This window comes from Hermetia illucens, chromosome 5 (genome assembly GCF_905115235.1).
Source record: "Hermetia illucens chromosome 5, iHerIll2.2.curated.20191125, whole genome shotgun sequence".
Taxonomy (NCBI): domain Eukaryota; kingdom Metazoa; phylum Arthropoda; class Insecta; order Diptera; family Stratiomyidae; genus Hermetia; species Hermetia illucens.
The window spans coordinates 3,595,661-3,611,642 of record NC_051853.1 but is presented as its reverse complement, the minus strand read 5'-3'; the positions used below and the strand labels follow the sequence as shown (position 1 = coordinate 3,611,642).

Here is a 15,982-nt window from a genome sequence, read left to right as displayed (position 1 = left end):
GAACTGAATAGCGCAGCGAGCCGGTCGTACTGGCTCGTCATTTCCTTCAGGGAGGTCCTTAGCTCTTGGACCTGTCTCCGTAGAGCGGTGACTTCGTTTTCATCGCCGTCAGACGTTTCGCAAGCCATGTCCGACTCGCTACCTAGTCAACCTAGCGCTTCGACATTGCGCCACCCAGGGGCAGGAGCTGAACAGAGTCAACATAGAAGAGATACTACTGAAGTTAATACCGCGTATTAGCAGCCAATTCATCTAGAGTGAATAGTTAACAACTGAATAGCCTGGGGAAGCTATACTAGAGCGGTCCCCGTCCCCTCATGTCCCATGAGGATAATGTGAGAAAATGTGAGAGGTTTTAGTCGGTAAGGGTCCGGCAAGCGCGTCCTCCATTATATGTGCATCTTCATGTCGGATTTCCCACAACTAAAAACAGTAAACCGATTCTAATAAGGTTTTGTTTGATGCAAAAACCATCTTAAGTGGTTTACAACATTTTGCATATCGGAGAAGGACATGCAGTACCGGATAGTTGCTGTGAGAATCCGAAATTTCGAAAGGAATAAAATATTTTTTTAATCGAATTCGATTTAGGTAAATATTAATTGATACAAATGCATATGTTCGGAGTTGTTTTGTTTTGTTCATTGTTGAAACTGCAATGGAGTCGTTAACTCGTTGGTATGATGGGTGTTCACCAAATTCAATTAAAAGTTATCCATTAACTTTTTCCCTATATGTTTGGGCATCCTGATGGTGGTATATGTACGTAGGGAACAAACATTCGAATCTGATGTGAGGAATGATCGATTCCCTGGGCATAAGGCACTCGCAATATCATTACTTTCTGCTTTTTTGTACTTGATCCATGGCAACCTTCGATTGCCTTTAACAACTCCATCATATTTCGTTACGAGTGGGCACTTTTCCCGTATGCCCAGTGATTTTCATTTTTTCGGTCCATGCAATTATATACATACAAAAAAACTTACCGGGAAATGTTCTTGACAATAACTGCAGTATTTACAGGAACTTTATTGGCTCCACGGAGTCCTTGAATGGTTTTGATTAATTTTAAGCCAATGGTTCAGCCATTTTTCTGCTTACATGAACTTTGAAACGTTTATAAAAAAGTCAATTTCGCATCTTAATGCTGTCGTGGAATATTTAACTCCTCCAAAAAAACGTATTGTCTCCTTGAATGGTTTCACAGTGAAAAAGTACCACTACACACTTCAACACAGAATTTGAATGATTCGATTTTTTATGCTCGAATTAATATGAAATAAATGGAACACGAGGTACTCAAATTTTCAGAAAAGCTCAGGCTAACGTCGGTAGAAATTTATGCGAAAATTTATCAACGGAAAGAAAAATCTGTAACGTAACATGTGAAGATAAATCATAAATTTAGGAACAATATAAAGATTGATTGATTGTGTGATAATTAGAAAATTATGGATCCGTCGGGGGTTATGGCTTTCATGGATTTAAGGTAGCTGCTCCAATGTGGGAGCACAAAGATTTATGAAACTTGAATGATGTTATGAAATGAATTAGAGTTTCGTTTTGATTGGAAAGGGTACTTTCTCGGATTAATAAAGAAATTGAAATTACTGCAAACGTGCAGAGCTAGGTGAATAAGATTAAATTTCTACCACTTTTGTAGTCATGTTATAATCTGCCATGCTTACTTTCACAGGCCTGAGTGCTCAGTAGGAACTTACCGCTGGGTGGACGTTCAAGGTTAAGTCTCCTAGGTGACAGCAAAAGCCAGCAATGGCTTTCGGTTGATGAAGCTACATCAAAGATATTAATTCCGCCATGCTATTAACATAGTATGCTGGTCCCAAGCCCAGGTAAAGGAGGAGGGTTTGAGGCAACGTACTCTGTACTAACCTCAGTGAAACAAAAATAAAGTGCTGAGATCAGGGCAAGAGATAAATAGAGTATAGTTGGAGTTATTCCACTATGCTAAATCCTACCTGATCTCCCTTGGTGACAGGTCCCGCGACAGGTCGACCAAGAAAATGCATACAATGTCGTTACAAACATTATGATCGGATCGAGTAACAAGCTTCGGAGAAATGCTAGGGTGTCCACCTCAGTCGACGCGGCAGGACGGGCCCCGGTACTGTCATGAAATGGGCAAGGGTTCTTGACGCATGGACGGCGTCAGGACGTAAGCAAGTTAGTCCGAACAAAACAAACAAAACAAATACGTGTCTGCACGCTAAATGTTGGTACCCTAACTGGAAAGACCGAGGAACTCGCAAGAGCCCTTCGAAAAAGGCGCATTGATATCTGCGCTTTGCAAGAAACCCGATGGTCTGGTGCCAAAAGCTGCGACATTGAACGCGAACGCGGTAAAAATGGCTATAAACTTCTCTATTTTGGTAACACACACACTCAATATGGTGTTGGCATTGCCATCTCAGAGGGTTTCCGTGATGCCATTAAAGAAGTCGAACGTTTTGATGATCGGCTGATGAAACTCACCATTATATCAGCTGATCACACTATTCACTTCTTCACCGCGTATGCACCGCAGACACGTCGACCTGATGCCGAGAAAGATGCCTTCTGGCAACTTCTCGATGAAAAGACTTGTCACGTGCCTGCTGACGATTACATAATCATTGCCGGCGACCTTAATGGTCATGTGGGTGAAAAGGCAGACGGTAACAGGTGCTATGGGGGAAAGGAGTTCGGAGCGCGCAATGAAGGTGGCGAGCGTATAATCGATTTTACGGACACTCATGACCTTGTACTTATGAATACATGGTTCATCAAACGATTGTCTCATCTTCCTACATTTTATAGTGGAAAGAGTAAAACGCAAATCGACTATATTCTCATAAGACGCCAACATTTTACCACTGTCACTGATTGCAAAGTCGTTCCCTATGAGACCATCGCACCTCAACTTCGGCCGTTGATTGCCGCCCTGCGAATTTAGCCACCGATAAAACAGCGTCAGGAACGCACTGGCCCGCGGCGCATTAAATGGTGGCGATTTGGTGAGAAGAAAGAAGAAACGATCTCACTCATACGATTGCCAACCATTACGAATGTGGAAGAATCATGGAACCAAATGAAAGACACGATCCACAAAGCGGCCTCTGCAATCCCCGGGGTCACCAAGCCGGGTAAGCGATACATCAACCGAGATACTTGGCTTTGGAATGATGATGTTGAAATGAAGGTCGGTGAAAAGAAATGCCTCTACCATAAATTTCTCGACGATAAAACGTCTGCTAATTGGCAAATTTATAAGAATGCCAACCGGGAAGCAAAGAAAGCGGTCGCTGTCACCCGAGCAAGCCATTGCAAAAATCTTTACGATAAATTGGACACTCGGGATGGCGAGAGAAATCTGTATCGACTTGCTAAAAGCCGTAATGAACGCACACAGGATATCGAACACATCTGTTGTGTTAATGACAAGAACGGTACTTTGCTTACCAACTGTCGAGCAGCAACGGATAGGTGGCGAGAATACTTTGAGCAGATTTCAACTGAAGAATTTGCTCATCCTCCACTTCCAGAATCATTGCCGACATTTGGACCAGTTCCACCTGTCAGCGGAACTAACCTGTTGGGGAGTTCCGTCCCTACGTACTCGAGGAGGGCGATCAGACCCGAGTCTGCAAGGGACTCATCTGAAGTGGGTCTGCCGCGAAGCCTCACCGGAGGTTATCTGGTACAATGGGAACCGGGATGGCCCTCTGAGAGCATATGCTCCTGGAGAATTCCTGGAGGATGTGTTCTCGGCCCGGTTATTTGCGGTTGGCCCCCTAGTGGGAGTTTAAGGTGGTTGTGGTTATGCCTACATCGCGGGCAGAGCTCCTCGGAGATCAAGCGGGGAGTTGCGCTGTACAACTCGGGTGCTGTACTCCTTAGTTACGGCAGAAGTGTTAGATAGGCCTTGCATCCACTGGTATGAATTCTGAGCCTGTACTCAGTATAAATCAGGACCGCTGTGCTTGCATGGTGGGGCTTTGATTGTGGTCCCAAAATCAATCCGTGTCCGAAGAGGACCGTGGGATTATGCCTTCACGGCAGGTACTCACGTTAAACCAGCCAGGACTTTCATGTCAGCGCAACTGAAGTCGAGGAGGCAATAAAACGAATGAAATCGGGGAAAGCCACAGGACCTGACGACACCGCATCTGAGCTCTGGAAAGCGAAAAGCTGGGCCTCAACACTGTGGCTCAGTGAATTCGGGTTATTCAGGAAGGAAGAACACTATCTGACTGGCAAGAAAGTACCACAGTTCCAATATGGAAAAAAAAGGTAGCCCAACAGAATATTCAAATCACCGTCCGATCCGATTACTTTCCCATACCATGAAGATTTTTGCACGCATTCTTGACAACCGTATTCGCGAAATCGTTGAAATAACCGTGAATCAAGCCGGACTTGTCAAAAATTGCGGAACTACTGACGCAATACACGCTGTGCGATTACTCATGGAGAAACACCGTGAGAAGCATCGCCCTCTTTCTAGAGAAAGCGTTTAACCGTGTGCCACACGAACTCATCTGGTATGCTTTACGACAACACTTAGTACCAAAAGAAAAGTATAGTTCGAAGTATGGCGGGTGTATCAAAACCGCTTTCTCTGTGAGTGTTCATCAAGGAAGCGCCCTCTCACCACCCCTCTTTGTTCTTGTTATGGACAAGGTCAGACGGGATATCCAACTTCCAGCGCCCTACACACTGCTTTATGCAGATGATGTTTTCCTAGCATCTGATAGCAAAAATGATGTCGAGCAACTGTTCCACAACTGGTGTTCTTTGTGATCGACGTATCAAGGAACGTCTCAAATGGAAAATTTACCGCAATTTGTCCGTCCTGTCGCCCTCTATGGTTCTGAATGTTGGCCGACTATAAAAGACAATGAACGGCGTCTTGCGGTGATGGAGACGAAGATGCTACATTGGACTAGTGGTGTCACACGTTTAGATCACATCCAAAATGAGGATATCCGCGATCGTTATGTGGTTGCACCGATCGTGGAAAAGTTGCGAGAGAGGCGTCTTCGATGGTATGGTCACGCAATTCATGTCAACGAGAATTCGCTTGCCAAGATTGGTCTGAACATAGAAGTCGATGGTAAACGACCAAAAGGCAGACCTAAACAACGGTGGCTTGATACGCTGGATGGGGATTTGAAAGCCTCGAGATTGCGCCCAGATCAGGCATTCGATAGAAGCAAATGGCGAAACCAATCACGACGAGCTGACCTCGCTTGTGAACGAGACAAAGGTTGAAGAAAAAGAAGAAGCTGTATCTAAGATGTTCAACCATCGTGAGGAGCGGAAATGTTCATGACTCTGTTCACCTTCCGAAAGGGGGTGATATTGCAATATGAAAGTTCGTGCCGGTGTGACTTCTTCCGACCGGTGCGTGATTGGGTGTAGCTGAGTTCACATCCTCTACTCGGCAGTTTTGAGTTATGGTTTTTGCCCTGGTGGCAAACATCAAGTCAGGGACGTTCGTTTGACCATTGCCAATTTACCCACACTTTGTAAAAGTTTGTTTCTACCCAGATAATCGATAAATTAAAAGCCAGCAAATTGAAACTCCATGATGACCTTCCCTTATGGTGATAAAGGCAGAGTTTTTTAAGGCACATAATGAAATATTCCAATCGGCGCAGATCAACTTTCAAGAAGGGTAATAGGTCCCCCACCATGCAACTGGAGATCTCTTTGAGGTCCTCATAAAATGGTTTATTTAGCGTCCAGAGCCTGGCTCTAGTTAGAGGAAGGAAGAAACTGCCCGATGAGTTTACCCTCCTCTTCGCTGCTTCGGCAATGAGGGTGTAGGGTATACCGAGTTTGGCGGCATGGTCGTTTATAGGCCAGAGCCACGTACAGATAGTGGTAATGCTATACGTGATTGCTTGTGTCTGGCTCAAAAGGTTGCGCAATCGGAGGTGATGAGCCTTCTCCATCTGAACTAGTAAATATCAGCTAAAAGCCTCTATAGAGTTCTAGTCATCAGGACCTTCCCTGTGGAGGTTTTCCGTAATAACAGGGGATTCAGCTGGTATTAGCAGTTAAGGTATGTGTGAGTAACAAACCTCGCGGTACAGTTTTGGTGTTGTACGGTTGTATGGTCTCTGTGTGCTAGATGACTAAAGGAAGAACTTGTCCGTTTCCCGTCGCTTCAAATTGAAAAAAGCTTGTTGGGGGATACTATGCCCAGTCGAAAAAGGATCAGGCAGACATCACCAAAAGTCTGTTCCTCCCTTTTCACGGCCCGAGGGGAGGAAGTGAAGATAAAGGGTGCGCTGTTAGTGCGATCGAGGTGGTGGATACTTTGCTGAGTAGCCTCCAGGGACGTGTACGCCAAAGGAAAGAAGAGTTGGAAGCAAAATTAGAGGGTAGGGATAAAGACGGGGAATGCCAAATAGGGTAATGAGTGACTTCTTGGAGCAACAATTGCTGGACGCGGAAGATTGTAACAAAAGTTGGAGGAGCAACTGGGCGGAAAGAACATAAGTAGTACTGAAAGTGCACGCGGAATTGGAGAGCCGCGAGGTTGGAAGAGGAAAAGTGTCAGTGAGAGTGGAGTAGGAAGTGCTAGTGTCCCAACGCTGAGAATATACACAAATAAGGTGCCGGTTGCAGCGGAAGTAACGAAAATGGTTCCAGTATGATGTCTACGATAGAGTCATGGATATGGTAATAAAATTCGTTCCTTCCTTTTCGGGAGAAAGATCACCATTCCTCGGTGAGGAGTTTTCTAAGTTTTTGGATTGTGTGGTGGGGCTTCAAAATCGTTTGCCGGAGGAACAGAAGTCAGTTCTGTTTGATTGTTACTAAAACGGACCTACGATGCCATCATCGTGGAGTACTCTGTCTGGAGTTTGAAAAGAGAATTTGAACGAGACTGTACCAGTGCCTTCAAAATAGGTGTACCAAATGATGGTACAAGAGGACATCCGGCGGGTAGAACAAACGAACGTGGATGACGTGTGAAATGAGGACGATTGCAGAAGGTTTATGGAGCTCTCTCGTTTCGATAGTCTTCAGTTCGGCAATTTCCGACAAATAGCTGTGAGTCTTATAGAAGAGTTGTGCCCTATTCGACTGAGGGTAACTACCAGACACCTATGAAACCTGTACTGTACCGGCCGACATCCGAAACCTCCTTTTACAGGAAGGGCCCAGCAATATGCAACACCCCCAGTTCTCCCGTCTTCGTTCCCGTTCTCTCGTCTATGAAATAAGGAGGGTCAATTAAGGAGGATGAAAGGTCCTTCATAAAAAATGAAAATAACAAAGAACCCAGAATAGATCCGTGCTGGACGGAAGATGAGGGGGAGCAGGAGCGGAATGTGCAACCGTCAAACAAAGCCGTATTGCTCTTTCACTATGTGGTGGCCAAAGTTTGCTCACAACCAGTTGTTGACGTATCTTTCCAAGATTTTGCAACAGGAGGAGAGGAGGGACTGGACGGCAATTCTCTGTAAGCGGTCGATCGCCCCGTTTGTGAATGGGGATGATGCGAGCCTCTTTCCACAAGCCGAGAAAATGATTCTCTTCGAGATTTTTTTTTTTGAAAATAAGAGATAGGTGAAGGGAGATGGACTGACCAGTTTTAAGTAAAAAGAGGTTTGGAAGACCATCGAAGCCGGGGCCGACATTCGCATCAAGTTTGTCAATGATGTAGTCGATAGAGACAGAGGAGGGGAATGGTAGGCGATGCGGGGCAGGCTACATATTCTTGCGGGAGGGGAGAGGAGGAATGAAAGGGAACATCGACTGAGGAAAGGTAGCTGCAGAGTAAATCGCAAGATAGTTGAGGGGAGTTAGCTGAGGAGCCAGAGAATTTAATGGACGGAGGGGATAGCTGGGCAAGACAGTGGGAATTGCGAATGTGGGACCAGATAAGTTTGAGGTATGGCATAAGAGGCACTGAGCGCTTGGTTACACGTTAATGGAAAGAGGAGGGGAACCGAGTTGATTGCCCCCATGACTGAATTATGAAGTGTGCGGTTGTTAAATCTCAGCTAAAAGACTTTATAGTTTTCTAGTTTTCAGAACATTCCTTGTCCATTATTACAGAGGAGGAAACCTATGAGTTGAGGCTTAAGAATGCCCTCAAAGTCTCCCCTGCCTGTCGTAAGACGCGACTAATAGGGACAGAAGTGTATGGGTTGCAAATTTTGAAACTTTATTGCTACCGATGTGTCAAAATTTGGCCGTCGGTCATGTCTCGAAGGGGCGGAAGCGGATCCATGAACGGAAGGACTTGAAGACTCGATTGACCACTACGAGCGATTGCGGTTATGACGCGGACTCGAACTCTGAGCGAAACGCCGGGAAGTTCAGCATAGAAAGAATTTGCTGTTGTGCTGGTCAGTGAAGCGGACGATGCCATAATTATACCGCATCTCGGAAGAGCTTGCATGTGGTCGCAAATCTTTCGATGGTCCTGTGAAGGACATGGACGGTCGACTTTTCATCCACGACGACGAGCAACTGAAGAGGTGTAAAGAACTCTTCACCACGGTTCTTAACTGTATCCCATCCTGTGAGGTGGGTCGTCTCAAGTTCACTTAGCGCAGATAATGGAGGAAAAGTGGGGACGTCTCGGAAAGTCGTGAGGAAGCTGAAGGGCATGTCAGGTAACCGCGAACGTTGGCATCTAGGTGTGGTTGACGCACTATACCACCCCAAGGGGTAAATGGTAACCATATGTGGGTGTCGAATTTTGGTTTCGCCCGAAGCGGGAACCACTTGTTCTCTTCTGCAGTCCAGGATGTATACATTTGTTTCATAATTTAGATCTCCCTGAAAGATTCTTGTTCGTTTGTATATTTCGTTTTATAATTTTACTGTGGCCACCCATGCGTAGTGAAATGGGCATGATCTGTGCAGAATATTAAGAAGTTACCGCTGCAAATTGTAACCTCAAGTCAAATGGTGCTATCGTAATTCAGTGTGGAATGAGACTCCTTTTCGGATGGATACTCAAGTGGCCTAAGATTTCTATCTAGAAATACGTATTTGTATCTTTTTCGAAAAACTGGAAAATACATTAAAATGCCTACATCGGAATACAGCCATTCTGCAGTCGGGAAATCGCACCTACCTCCGTTTGGAAGTACCCACATACATATATGTTATGTCCTTGCTGAAATATTTTTTTTTGGGGATAAACATTCATATATACATAACGGTTATATATACAAACATATGCATGAGTATGAACTAGCGAAAATCATAGATTCACTCGCCGACACCCAGTAAAATATCGTCAGGAAAGTGGGAAGGGACCCAGTGCCGGGGTTATATTTTGAACAGGACACGAAGCGGGGGACCGAAAAGAAATCTCATACGAAAAATGTCATGATGACTTTCCCTTGATTTTTCTTCTTTCGTTTTTATAAATTCAACTGCCCTGAAAATTTTCCCTGGAAAAGAAGAAATTTGCTTAAACTTTGAATAGGATTTTGATGGGTATAACAACGGTATCCATGGGGATATGAACAAGCAAGGATACTGTGACTCCCTGTGATGGGCGTTATGAAAATCAACAGTTATTTGGGAGGAAATTAGATTAAAGTTGATGTCAAGTTGGATTCTTGGATTTTGAATTAGGTAGATGAGAATCTTGAATATAAGTCAATCTCTATGTGTCTAGGCGGTGTAGTGGGGGTGGTCGTCACCAGGAAGCCTTGGATGGGCGTTCTTAGGATAGTTCGAGGATGCAAGTTTCTCGGCAAGTTTATATGCAAATTTTTTTACAATAGGGTATCAAGTCTCTGTGGGAGGCAGACTAGCTTATGTTGTCGTTGCTGAGGACTGGAAGGTAGTGGAAGAACAACGGAAATATCTACAATGGTTGTTTGCAGACGTATTAGGCTGGAAGATTTTTTCATAATGATAGAGGTACATTGCAACTCTAATCTTTTAGAGCGACTTTTGCGGTTTTAGTTTGAATGGAATCATTGTATAGTTAGTTGGGGGCGAGCTGCAGCTCCGAACATTCAGGCCATTGTTAGGCTTATTGTACTATCCCCGTAAGTCACCTATTCAATGGCTTTCCGCCTACGGTGTTCGCAGGCTTTAGTGAATCTGAGAACATTCTCCAGAGGCAGAGAGTGTACAGATTCGTCATTGAAGGAAACCTTGCCAAGGTGCCAAGATCTGAGGATGCCGGACAGCTGCATAAAAAGTGCAAGGCCGTCTCCTCCTCCTCCTCACATTGGCTACACATAGCCGAAACCACTACCCCAATCTTTTCCCTATGACAGTTCAAGGAGCAGTGTCTCGTCAAAAGCCCAACTAGGGTTTTCATGTCTCACTTCTAAAGGGACAACAAAAATACCGCTCTAGTGTCCCTAGGCTCTTTCACAAGGATTTTCGCTTGGCGGCAAGAGTCCAAATTTCTTCACTCGGTTGCGTGAATCCTTGCAATTTCACCCTTCAGAGTAGACTTGACAGTAGATGGTCAGATTCCAAGAGCTGGTTCTGGCCCCACCATTGTGGATCCAGACCATCGGCGAGCCAGTCTGTCAGCCTCCTCGTTACCGGCGATGTTGGAGTGCCCCGACACCCACATCAGGAATGTTTCGTTCAGTCGGCCAAGTTTCAGCAGCACCTGATGACAACTCCACACCAACTGGCTTGATATGTCGTTGCCATTTAATGCTGATAATGCCGCCCGACTGTCGGAACAGATTCGAATGGTACGACCCCTCCATTTTTGTCGCAGACATTCTTCTGCTGCCAATGAAATGGTATATATCTTCGCCTGGAATATGGTCGTCATTTTTCCTAGGGGTCGGGCCAGTTCTATAATCGGATACTCCGAGAGCACCCCTGCGCCCGATCCATCCTCCATGACTGACCCGTCGGTGAAGATTATTAGGTCTGTAATCTGAAAAGGCTCATGGCCATTTGTCGACCATTCTTCTCTTTCGGTGATTACGACAGTATATGTCTTTTCAGAGACGAATCTGTTAACCATATGATCGGTCGGCATCAGGGCTACCGGATGTTTTTCAAGGAATTTCCAGATAGGCACATGTCCGTTTGATTGGCCGCCTTTCCACGCCTCAATAGTATCGAGTCTATATGCGTCGTTGGCTGCTTTCCGTTTCACCTCCAAGTAAATGGGGGGTAAATTTAGGATAGCTTCAAGTGCCGCAGTCTGCGTATTACTCATTGCTCCAGTAATACTTAGGCAACCAAGTCTATGAATCTGCGTTAGCAGCTTCTTGCTGTTAGCAAAGTCTTGGCCACCAGACGATGCATGCATACATCAAAATGGTTTTTATTATGGATGTATACATCCAGTATATCCGTTTGGGTGAAAGTCCCCAGGTCTTACCTACCGCATTCCTACAACACCAGAGCAATCTGCAGGATTTCTGATATTGTTCTTGGATATGATGCTTCCATGATAAGTTGGAGGCGAAATGTACTCCTGAGTACTTAACTGTCTGTGCCAACTGGATTTCCGCCCTTGCTAAGTTGGGTAGCGTATACCTGCCCCACCTAACGTTCCTAGTGAACATAGTTAGTCCAGTCTTCCTAGCGTTCACCGTGAGTCCGTTGCGGAGGCACCAGCTGTGGATTACATGCAGAGTTGCATTCAAGCGGTCACATACTGTTTACTGTTTATTACGGCTAGGACGTCCGCAAATGCTTGCGCGAAGACTTTTTTGTCCTCCAGAAGCCACAGTAGGGTATCGATTACCAAGAGCCATAACAGTGGAGAGAGAACCCCTCTCTGTGGGCAGCCCCTGAGACATCCTGCTTCAATAGACTTCTGGCCGACCGATATGTGAAATTTTCTCCACTCTAGCATGTGGAGCATCCAACTGATTAGCAGCGGTTCGATTCCATGCTGTTTTGCCGCATCACAAATTCCCGCGAATGAGGCATAATTAAAGGCGCCTTCGATGTCCATGAATGTGCCTAAGGCGTATTTTTTTTTCGGACATCGCCTTCTCAATTTTTGCCGTAAGTTCATGGAGTGCGGCCTCCGTGGATTTGCCTTTCTGGTAGGCGTGTAGCCTACGGTGAAGTGGTTACTCAGGAATGTGTGTATCCCTTATGAACCGATCTACTGGTCTTTCTAGTCCATTTAGTAGAAAGGACGTTAGGCTGATCGGTCGAAAGCTTTTTGCGTCTGTGTAGGTGGGTCTTCCTGGTTTAGGAATGAACAACACGATTTATATTCCGAATGTGTAGACCCAAGGCATCCATTCCCTCCATTACTAGCGCAGGGATGATGCCATCCGGACCTGCAGACTTGTATCTATGGAACGAGTTAAATGCCTATTTCACTCGCTCCAGTGATACTACTTTGCACGCCAGATTCGAGTCTCTCGGTTGAGGGCTGTATGGACCTGTTGGCCTCGAGATTAGATTTTGGATCACAGAAGCCTGGACTGCTGCATTCCTGCTTGGTTAGTCCGGTGTAAATCCCTCAGCCGGTCCTCTTGTCATTTGAATGTCATGGACATGTTCCCGCTTCCTGTCAGTTTGTCCACTACACATTGCCTTTCAAACAAAGCCCGGAAGTTACAAAATCTTGACCTTATTGCGCTAGCTGAGCATGTTCCGTCTCTCCATATTTCCATACCAGTTTGAAGTTCACCTCGTTGGACCTAAGTGCCTTGATCATCGCTTAGCTGTCGATCAGAATAGCAATGTTTTACGCCTTATAGTTCCTTTGGAGGTTGAAGGAGGTACACTTTCCGTCCTTCACGGAGACTTTTGCCACTCTATATCTGAATGATCTATTTTTTTATTTTCAGCACCAATTTACAAAGCATCGATCGGACCAGCGGTAACATACGCTAAAACAGTTGGAGTAGCATATGCCGATCAATCCCCAGCTTCAAAATATGCAGCCGTTGTTCCTGCCGTATCAGGTTACGCCACATCCAGTGGCGCTGTTTCTAACTTAATTTCTCCGCCAGTAATCTCTAAGACATATCTACCTGCTGCACCAGCTATAGCTAAAGTAGCATACTCCGCTGCACCGGCTGTGTCATATGCCGCCGCACCAGCGGCATCATATGCCGCTGCACCAGCGGTATCATATGCCGCTGCACCAGCTGTAGCTAAGATCGCCTATTCTCAAGCAGCCGATGTATCGCACTCTTACTTCTCCGGAGGTGCTGCCAAAGTTGCATATGCTGCTCCAGCTGTCGCCGTTTCTGCTGCACCTGCCATTGCAAAGGTAGCATATTCAGCACCAGCGGTAACATCGTATTCTTCAGGTATTGGTCTTGCTAAGGTTGCATATGCGGCAGCCCCTGCCGTTGCCAAGTATGCCACATACTCGGCTCCAGCAGTTAGTATCGCCGGTGCACCAGCTTTCGCAAAAGTAGCATATTCAGCACCAACTATAACCTCATACTCTACAGGATATGGTGTCAGTAAGCTTGCATCGTACGCCGCTCCTGCAGTTGCAGTGACCGCCGCACCAGCCATAGCGAAGGTAGCCTATGCCGCTCCAGCAGTTAGCTCGTATTCTACAGGCTATGGTGTGAGTAAACTAGCATCTTATGCTGCTCCTGCCATCTCTGTTACCGCCGCACCAGCAATTGCAAAGGTAGCATATGCCGCACCAGCCGTCAGCTCGTATTCCACAGGGTATGGTATCAGCAAGCTATCCTATGGTGGCTATGCGTTTCCTGCTGTTACAAAGGTAGCATATGCAGCTCCATCAATAGCTTCATACTCATCTGGTCTTGGTTTCGCCAAGGTTGCTTCTTATGCTGCTCCAGCAGTTAGTGTTGCCGCCGCTCCCGCCGTAGCTAAAGTCGCCACATACGCCGCACCTGCAGTTACATATTCAGCAGCACCAGTCGTTTCGAAAGTAGCTTATGCAGCTCCAGCTGTTTCATATGCAGCTCCAGCTGTTTCATATGCAGCACCAGCTGTGGCCAAAGTAGCCTATGCTGCTCCAGCTGTTTCATATGCAGCCCCAGCTATATCCAAAGTAGCCTATGCTACTCCTGCTGTTTCATATGCCGCCCCCGCTATTTCCAAAGTAGCTTACGCTACTCCGGCTGTATCTTATGCCGCTCCGGCTGTTTCCAAGATAGCTTATGCTGCCGCAGCTGTTTCATATGCCGCTCCCGCTGTTTCCAAGATTGCCTATGCTGCCCCAGCTGTCTCATATGCAGCTCCAGCTGTATCCAAAATAGCCTATGCTGCCCCAGCTGTTTCATATGCAGCTCCAGCGGTATCCAAAATAGCCTATGCTGCCCCGGCTGTTTCATATGCAAGTCCTGCCATTGCTAAAGTAGGTTATGCCGCTTCAGCTGTCTCATATGGCGCCCCAGCCGTTTCATATGCCGCTCCGGCTGTATCTAAAGTCGCTTATGCTGCCCCAGCTCTTTCATATGCAGCTCCAGCTGTTTCAAAACTCGCTTACGCTGCCCCAGCAGTTTCATATGCAGCTCCAGCTGTTTCAAAAATTGCTTATGCCGCTCCAGCTGTTTCATACGCGACTCCAGCTGTATCCAAAATAGCATATGCTGCTCCCGCTGTTTCATATGCCGCTCCGGCTGTTGCCAAAGTAGCCTATGCAGCACCCGCTGTTTCATATGCGGCTCCAGCTGTCGCAAAGGTAGCCTATGCCGCACCAGCCGTGTCATACTCAACAGCTCCTGTTGTCTCTAAAGTTGCTTACTCAGCAGCGCCTGCTGTTTCCACAGCTTACGTTTCAGCACCAGCTAAAATTGCAGTAGCTACTGCTCCAGCCCTTTCTGCATCTTATGTATCTGCACCGGCTGTTTCTACCTCATACGTTTCTGCTCCGGCTAAAGTTGGTGTCGCCGCAGCACCGATGATGATTTGGACACGATTTTAGATTTGGATGCGTCTGTGATCCGAGAGTGTGATATCGTTTGATACTCTCCACTTTCCGATCAGAGACGCGATGTCAGGGGATGCCATCATGATGTCGATGACCTCTCGCCTGACCAGCAATAGATTTGATGCGCTTCCCAGGGATCGTGACTCAGGCGCTCAATTCTATTTGATACGTCACCCAATCTGTCTTCCTCGGATTCCGAAATGGAGTGGGTGGAGATGAATCCATGCCCATAACGAAATCAATGCGTCTGTGATCTGAGAGTGTGATATCGTTTGATACTCTCCGCGATGTCAGGGGATGCCACCGTGATGTCGATGACCTCTCGCGCGTGGGTTCATCACCCACATTTAGGATCTGCAAATCGGTTCCTACTAGATACTCCAGTAGTCTCGATCCTCTTGCATTGATGTTCGAACTTCCCCAGGATATGTGGTGAGCGTTGACATCACATCCTGCTGTTACCCCCATGTCTCTATTTTTGGCATATTGGATAGCTCTGATGAATGTTCCATTGGGAACGTCCTCTGCGTCGTAGGGAAAATATGCAGAGCCCCATAGTATCTCTTTATCTCCCTGTTGACTTTTTATGGTTAGCTTAGACAATGTGGTATCGCCATCACATAGGAGCCTGGAAGTCTTTGGAGACTGCCATGCAGGTGCGGGGTCGCTCGCTTCCATTGGCATACAATAGGTCAGCATGTTGGAAGTTTAGGCCCCTGACTACCCCACCAACAACCCGCGGTTCTTGTATGAGGTATATAAATATCTTGCAGCTATTGATCCGACGACTGATAAGTGCAGTCGCCGCTTTACAATGCTACCCTCTGGCTTCTCTTCAGTGTCGAATAAATCATTGTGTAGTACTTCCTGCCGCTCCCAAATCCTCCAACAGTCTTTTCCCCATCCCCGCTGCGAATCTATTTCGGAATAATAATCTTTTGATCCGAGGTATAAAGTACATATATCTCAGTTTAATTGGTGCTCTGTGGAATAGGAATCGAAAGTCTATCGTACAGAGTAAGTATTTCCATTATTCCGTTTACTTAGAATTTGAAGGCACACTGAAGTGGTCTTAGCTCTGGTCTCCGGGAAGCACTTCCTTCGTGAAACATTTATGTA

General features: G+C 46.2%; 2 protein-coding genes across 11 annotated transcripts in view; one reads left to right on the top strand and one right to left on the bottom strand.

Annotated features, from left to right (window-relative positions):
* Nucleotides 1-15,982, bottom strand: part of LOC119656644 (zinc metalloproteinase-disintegrin-like jararhagin) — a 973,582-nt gene that overhangs the window by 269,214 nt on the left and 688,386 nt on the right. The window lies entirely within an intron of this gene.
* LOC119658514 (ice-structuring glycoprotein-like) lies at nt 6,427-14,857 on the top strand. Its single transcript, XM_038065987.1, has 3 exons — nt 6,427-6,469; nt 12,789-13,256; nt 13,404-14,857. The coding sequence occupies exons 1-3, from the start codon at nt 6,427-6,429 to the stop codon at nt 14,855-14,857; spliced, it is 1,965 nt and encodes a 654-aa protein (XP_037921915.1).